The following is a 7,848-nucleotide window of genomic DNA, read 5'->3' as shown; positions in this document are numbered from 1 at the left end:
AGAAGCCCCCACGAAATAGAGCCGTTGTACCCCTTCACTAGGCACACTGCGGGCTGACCGGACACTCCGGTCAGACTGACCGGACTCTAGACCCAGCGTCCGGTCAACCGATGTAAGCCACGTGTCATCCTGCGTTCAACAAGAGTCGTCTGATCTCAACAGTCATGATATGACTGGACGCGTCAGTTACAAAGTGACCGGACGCTGGATCTCAGCGTCTGGTCGTTTCTAGTAAGGTTCCAAACGTGAGATTTCACGACCGGACACGTTCGGTCATGCTCGACCGGACTCACCTAGCGTCCGGTCACTCAACTTCTCTTTTGTACGCCCTACGTCAGCGTACGTTAGCACTGACTGGACGTATCCTGCCAGCGTTCGGTCGCTTTTAGCACCAGTGTTCGGTCAAAGACCAAAACACGCGCCCTCTGTTGCCACTGACCGGACGCTCCGGTCCAACCAAGGCCAGCATCCGGTCACTTACAGTGACGTCCAATTTTTCTGTCTAGGGCGTCGGTGGCACTGTCGGACAGTCCGCACTCTACGGGCGGACACTCCGCTGGTGGAGTTCCTTACTCTTGCTCCCAAACTTCACCACCCTTGATCAAATGTGCCAACCACCAAGTGTATCACCTTGTGCACATATGTTAGCATATTTTTCACAAACATTTTCAAGGGTGTTAGCATTCCACTAGATCCTAAATGCATATGCAATGAGTTAGAGCATCTAGTGGCACTTTGATAACCGTATTCCAATGCGAGTTTCACCCCTCTTAATAGTACGGCTATCGATCCTAAATGTGATCACACTCACTAAGTGTCTTGATCATAAAAACAAAATGGCTCCTATCATTTGTACCTTTGCCTTGAGCCTTTTGTTTTTCTCTTTCTTCTTTTCCAACTTTAAGCATTTGATCATCACCATGCCATCACCATCGTCATGATCTTTGCCATTGCTTCATCACTTGGAGTAGTGCTACCTATCTTAAAATCACTTGATAAACTAGGTTAGCGCTTAGGGTTTCATCAATTAACCAAAACCAAACTAGAGCTTTCAATCTCCCCCTTTTTAGTAATTGATGACAACCATTATACAAAGATATGAATTAAAGTTCATTTGAATCCATGTTGCTTGCCCAAGCATATTTACCATGTGTAAAGGATATGGGCAAGTTTCATGAACTCCATATGATAGCAATTGCTCCCCCTACATATGTGCTAAGAGTTTGGATTGAAGCTTTGCACATATGATTAGATAGGATATATACGAGTCAATTTCTACCAAATGATGCTAAGGTATAAGAGATGGACCTTTGAAGCTAAGAGTGCAATTGCTCCCCCTATCGGTGGTAAAAGTGCACTCTTAGCACATATGTAGGGGGTACCCGGGGCAGTATGTTCGGGCTTCGGCGTGTGCCGAACTCGATGGTTAACGCAAGACACAGTCGATTTATCCTGGTTCAGGCCCTCGATCGTAGATCGAGTAATAACCTTACGTCCAGTCGGCCTTGGCCTTTGCGTTGGATTGATTGTCAAGTGTTGTGTTATACAATCGTCGTCCGTCGGTCTTAGGAGCCCTGCCCTCCTTTATATAGTCAGGAGGCCAGAGTCCTAGTCGGTTTATAATGAGATATCCTAGTAGGATTGCTTAATAGTTATACTACTAAGATTACAGGGGAAGAATCCTAGTTAGACTAGATCTTCTCTGTCCTTTGCGGGGTATCCTGTGGGTCCCGTATCGACAAGCCCCCGAGCACTTCATGGTTGAGCTCTGAAAGTCTCGCTTTGCTCCTTCAAGTCTTGTTGGGTAGGAACAAAATGTTATCCGAGTGCTTTCTGGAGTGAAACCTTGTAGCGCTTCTTGGGATCTTCGAGTGGTGAGTGCTTTGTGAAGAAAAAGTACATCCATCTGGTTGTAGCCCCCGAGCCTCTTGCTATTTGGAACAAGGAGCTGGAGGATCTTGTCTTGAATTGTTCGTTGAAGTTTTATCAAAAAGAACTCGAATATGGCTCGTTCTGGGTTCTTTTTGTCATAAAGTCTTGAAGTGGTCTGCGTTGAGGAAGTCTTTTGGTGACGTGCGCTTTTTCGAAGAAAAAGTGCACTCACTGAGTGTAGCCCCCGAGCCTCTTGCTATTTGGAACAAAAAGTTGGAGGGTCTTGATCCTTTATGTTGTTTGAAAATTTGTGTTCTGAAGTAGTCCTCGAGACTTGGATTATGTCATCATCTGAGTAGTTTTTGTGGAATGCAGCCTCCGAGCTTATGTCCGGGTTCTTTTTGGGTGGGTGCAATTTTTCATAAAAAAATTGCACTCACTGAGTGTAGCCCCCGAGCCTCTTGCTTTTGCTTGCAAAAGTTGGAGGGTCCAGATTCTTGTCTTCAAAAAATTCTGGGGCTATGTATCCCACAGCCCCGTGCTTTCTCCGAGTTCTTCTCTTTAGAAAACAAGTCGGATGAAGAGTCTTGATGTGTCGTCGTCGTTGTAGTCTTGAGTTTCTTGTACTCTTGGTCCTTTGTCTTTGGTTCCGAGCCCCCGGGAGTAGTTGAAATGAAGGCCGAGCTCCCTAGCTTATATCCGTGTTATTTTGTTCAGGAAGAACTCGGATGCAAGGTCTTGGCGTATTCTTTGATAGTCTGCTGTTGTCAGATGTAGTTGTATGGTGGTGGTTGAGCTGTCGATGCCTTTTGTTCACGGGTTGTACTATGCTAGTATATTCTTCCGAATATGCCCGTCTTCGAGTACTGCTTCTTCTCGCCTGAGTCGTCCATTACTGAGTCCTGTCTTTTCACTGTGTCCTTTGTTGGTCTTATTTCGTTGGTGCTCCTGGTCCATGTGCGCCGATCCTTTGGCCTATAAATACCGTCCCGGTGTGCTTGTTTTCATCCATTGGACATTCTGTTGAAAACTTCTTGGTTGTGAACATGGTAGTTTGTGAAGTAGAGCAGCCCCCGGGCGTATTTTGTAGTTCCTGTGTGTCTTGTCGTAGCTGGAGGAAGTCTTGTGATAGGGATTAGAGGTAGGCTAATCCCGCGACAGCATTGTGCCAGGATGTACGTGGTGGTAGTTGGAGGAAGTCTTGTGATGTGGGCTTCGTTCCTTCATCCGGCAGTTCTGGGTTGATCTTCATCGCCTGTCTTGAGACCGTCCGGTGCAGATCAACACCATATCTAGCATCACATCGGTCTTGGGTAGACAGATGCCCGCCGGCCTTCTCTGCTCCATGTTGCCCTGTCGTGCTGCCGATTTCCGCCTTGGATGCACTGCGTTCGTCCTTTGAAGAAAACAGTGTAGCTGATGGCGGTCTGTCCTTCCGAGTAGCAATTTGGGACACGTAGTTGTTCCAGAGCCTAGTCGTGTCCGTGTTCCTCTTTGCTACTTTGCTTTTCGTGGTGCCGAGTTCGTTGGGTCTTGTAGGGTTTGTAATCTTCTATTTTTGAAGTCGCTTGTAATGTAACGAATCTTGTCTTCTGAGTTGTCTTTGATTCTTCTGTTGTGATCCCTGTCATTCATGAGACAACCGAGTTCCTTCTTACATAACCGGGTTCTTTTGTTACTCGTGAGGTAGCCCTTTCTTTCTTCTTGGTTCAACGAGTTGTTCCTGTGGTCATCTGATAACCCTGCTGTGTTGCTGCGCGGATAAGTCTGAAATCTACCCGTTGGTTCGTACCGTTGTGTGGATTCGTGCCCTCCGTCGTTTTAGCTGCGTCGGTAAATGGACCGTTGTTTTCCCACGATGTGCTTTAACGGGCCTTATGGGCCGTTTGTATCACTGAGAAATCTATTTAAAGACCTTTTATCTTCTTTCCCTTGTCACCCAGCTCTTTCCTTTAAACCCTAGTTCTCAGAAAACCGCCGCCGTCATTGTCGTTATCGCCCGAGCTCCATCGTCCTAGCTTGATCCTCCTTAGCGCCTTTGTTGCTTCCGCCAATTCATGGGAAAGAAGAAGACCGCAAGCAAAACTCAGGCGACTTTTGTGGACGAGGAGTCGTCGCTTTCTTTGATCGAAAACCAGGAGTTCGTGGCCATGAGGGCGGCTCAGAAGGTTTGGCCGGCTCCAACAACCAGCGAAGACCAGCTGCGCGAGCTCGTTAGTGATGGCTTGATCCAGAACAAAGTCATCGCTGAATGGAGAGTTCCGGGCGAGCATCGGGTTCCGGCCCTGGGTCCTGGTGAGATTGTCCTTTTTGTCTCTTTTGTCCGCGCTGGTCTCTGTCTCCCTGCTTCTGTCTTCCTTCATCAGTTTCTTGGGTATTTCGGGGTTAGTTTGAACCATCTAACCCCCAATGCCGTTCTCCATCTTTCTGTTTTTGTCCATCTTTGTGAAGCCTTCCTTGGGATTCCTCCTTCTCTATCTCTTTTTTGTTTTTTCTTTCGCCTGAAACCTCAACCCCGCCGCGAGGAAACCAGTGTCCTTGGCGGTTGCGGGATTCAGTTTCGCCAGGGTGTTAAAATCAAGTTTTTTGATTATGACCTGGTCGATTCTGTCAAGGATTGGCGCGCCGAGTGGTTTTACGCTGCCAATTTGATCCCTTCTCTTGTTGTCCACTCCGGATCTGGTCCTGTGGCGAACGACCGGTGGGACAAAAAGCTTGAGTCTCCTGCTGAGATTCAGGCGATCCAACCTCTCCTTGATAGGATTAGTACGCTGAAACAGCAAGGATTGACCGGCTTTGGTATTGTCTCAAGTTTTCTTCGCCGTCGGGTTCAGCCCTTGAAAGAGCGGGGACATCTCGGCTTTGAGTATTCTGGGGCCGAGGATTCTTCGCGCATGGTTCCAGCTCTTGAGTTGACCGGTGAGGAAGTACTCGAGCGTCTCCAGAAGATGCTGAAAGGAGTGAGCGTCATTCCTCCTGCCGTCCCTGAGTACTCGGCCAACAACCCGCCCCCAGCTGTGAGTTGTCTATCCTCCTTTTTCTTTTTATTTGAGTTCTTTATGTACTCTTTCTGCGTTCGTTCTCGCTTAGTTTTTCTTCGTCTTGGTGTTTTGTCTTTTCTTTGTAGGTGCTCGGTCGGAACTTTGTTGATCCGATCCGCCTTGATGTTCTCCCTGCTGTGGCGGAGGCTGGGGATCATTTAGCCGGTACTTCTGTAATTAGTAAGTCTCAAACTTTTACAGCCCTTCCTGGGGTATCTTTCAGATCTGATGATGTATATGAAGAGTATGTTCCTCGTCTAGTCCCTCGCGGCCCTCGCAGCGTCCCGAAGAGGGGGCGAATGGACGGGTCTTCATCTGGCTTGCCTGTCTCCAAGAAGCCTCACAAACCAAGTACTCCTTCAGGTACTCCAGTTGTTGCTAGCATGCTCTTAGGTGAGCACATTTAGTACTCTTTGTTCTTTTATTTTCATGTTTCTCTCTTGAGCCGAGTACTTTTCGTCTCTTTTTCAGCGGGTGCTCTGGTTTCGCTGGCTGAGGAAGAAGAGGATGATGAAGTTCCCCTTATCACGCGGCGGTGAGTTGTTTTTCATATTCTTGTCGCATTGAATTTCTCCTCTTTGTTTTTAATCTTAGTTTTGAACTTTTTTGAAGTAATCGGAGGTCGGGTGTGAGTTCTTCCGATGCTCTTGCGCCGACTTCTTCCGAAGCTCCGGGGTCGAGTTCTTTGGCTTCTTCTGCCCCGAGCTGTACTGCTCCTCCGGTGCGGAGTTCTTCCACGGCTCCAGCTCCGGCTTCTTCCATGGCTCCGTTGTCGGCTGTCCCGCTCCCGTCGCTGGGTGACGGAGATGTCTTCGCCGTCGTGGTTCCCCCTGCGAGGCCTTCTCTTGGCTTCGCAAGGAAAAAAGTAGTCAGGTGAGTAGATTCTTGCTTCATCTTTTTGGCTTTTATCTTCCTTCCTCTGGTTCTTATTGGTGCTTCCTTTTATCACTTTTTCAGTGCTTCGTCTTCTTTAATTTCTCCATCGACTTCTTCTCTGCTTCCCGCCGTGCCAACGAGTTCTGAGCCTCGAGACTCACAACATTCTGTTGATGAAGTTGCGGCGGGGGCCTCAGAGCTACCTGGCGGAGTTGCGGGCTTGGTCGCTCCGGAGGTAACCGTGGCCGTCGCGCCGAGTTCTTCTGGGGATTTGGCTCCGGCTTCCCTGGAGGTTGCACTGATCGCTCCTGCTTCGCCCCGGCCGGCTTCTCTTTCCCCTTCTTTTGCCTCCGGCGGCCCTTCTCTGTCCGATGACGTGGTGCAACAATTCGATGCCACTCATCGGTTATCGGAGCTGACCGCAGCCTGGGGGAGCTTGTCGACCCTCGCGACTTCTTTTGGTGAAAAGCTCCAGGTAAATTTTACTGCCACTTTTCTTTTGCATGCTTGTTTTTCTTCTATCCTTACGCCCCGTTTCTCTTTGCCTCTTTCTGCTCAGTCTTTTTCTCGTGGTCATTCTGGCTTCTTTTTCTCATCTAAAAATGAGAGGAAGTTGTCTTCGGAGGTGGACGCTCTGAAAGCCGATCTTGGCCTTCTCCGGGCTGAGTTGGAGACGGAGCGTCAGTTGCACCAAAAGGAGGAAAAAGCCCTTCGCGCCCGGGTTGTGGAGACGGAGAAACAGAGAGATGCTGCGGTGGAGTCTGCGAAGAAAGAAAACAAAGGTGCCGCGGGTTCTGTCTGTTCCTTCTTGTATTTTGACTTCTTTTTCTGCTGACTTGTTCTTTGGTGTTCTGTTCTAGCTCTCCGAGTTGAGAAACAGAAGCTCTCGGAGAGTATTGATGAAATGAAGGCCCTTGTCCGTTCTAGTCATAATAGAGCTGAGGAGGTAAATACTCACGCTGAGGAAGAACTTGCCCTTGCTAGGCTGATTAGGCGTGGAGCTGACAGAGATCTTGTGCAGGCCCAAAAAACCATTGAAGGCCTATCTGGGAAGCTGGCGACGACTACCGAAAATTGGAATGCCTTGTGGAAATCTTTTCGTTCGGTAGCCGACGTCCTCCGGACTTCGGCGGATGACGGGCAATCTTGGGCGCAGTTCATTCCTCGGATTCCGACTCGTTTCCAAGAGTTCGCAAAGAGGTGCGCCCAAGTATGTACCAAAAATGTGCTGGCCCAGGTCCGGGTCCTTGCTCCGGAGGCGCCTCTCTCCAAGATAGCGGAAGAAGCTGAAAGCCAAGAATATCTTGACGCCGTTGAAAAGATGGAGCCTGAGGTCGAAGATCTAGCCAGTAGGATTGTAGATGGTCTAAATATTGATCTTTCCCTCTCTGATGACAATGCCTGACTCGCTTGAGCATCCCCTTGTAATATTACACTCCTTTTTAAATGAAGATTCTTTATTCTTGTTGATGTATTCTTTGCTTGGGTGCGGTTGAAGTTATTTGACTTGTTGAGTGCCTTGTTCTGTTCCTGTCTCTGCTCCGCAAAACGGCTCTATGTGTTATTCTTACGGGTCCCCTTGATTTGTCGGGTACTTTTCTTTTATCGTTCCTTTTGTGATTCGTCGAGTGCTTTGTCCGTGTGATGATCTTCACGTTAGCAACCTTTCGCCCGCACTATGTAAAACGACTCGGTATAGAATGCAGCTTTGATAAACTTCGGCATCCGAGTGCTTTCTTGAGTGGTGCTTGTGCTCTTTTGAAGAAGAAGTACATCCATCTGGTTGTAGCCCCCGAGCCTCTTGCTTTTCGGAACGAAGTGCTGGAGGGTCTTTTAAAGTTAGACTTCGGTCGACTTGGCCAATTTGCTTTTTGTCTCGGGTGTTAGCTTTTAGCTACCCTCATCGGCGGGCTCAAGCATCTTTTCTGCTATTTTGCTCTCGGCCGGAATGCTCAGGCATATTTTCAGCCATTTTGCTTTTTGTTTCGGGTGTTAGCTTTTAGCTACCCTCATCGGCGGGCTCAAGCATCTTTTCTGCTATTTTGCTCTCGGCCGGAAT

General features: G+C 48.5%; 1 protein-coding gene across 1 annotated transcript; it reads left to right on the top strand.

Moving 5' to 3' along the window:
* Positions 1 to 4,766: 4,766 nt before the first annotated feature.
* Positions 4,767 to 5,936, top strand: LOC136461382 (uncharacterized). The gene is made up of 6 exons (XM_066460699.1): positions 4,767 to 4,889; positions 5,000 to 5,093; positions 5,175 to 5,276; positions 5,385 to 5,448; positions 5,526 to 5,778; positions 5,871 to 5,936. Exons 1-6 carry the CDS (start codon positions 4,767 to 4,769, stop codon positions 5,934 to 5,936), a joined length of 702 nt encoding a protein of 233 aa, XP_066316796.1.
* Positions 5,937 to 7,848: the final 1,912 nt, after the last annotated feature.

Source organism: Miscanthus floridulus, chromosome 6, assembly GCF_019320115.1.
Source record: "Miscanthus floridulus cultivar M001 chromosome 6, ASM1932011v1, whole genome shotgun sequence".
Taxonomy (NCBI): Eukaryota; Viridiplantae; Streptophyta; class Magnoliopsida; order Poales; family Poaceae; genus Miscanthus; species Miscanthus floridulus.
Note: the sequence above shows the minus strand (reverse complement) of the source record. Positions and strands in the feature narration are given on the sequence as shown.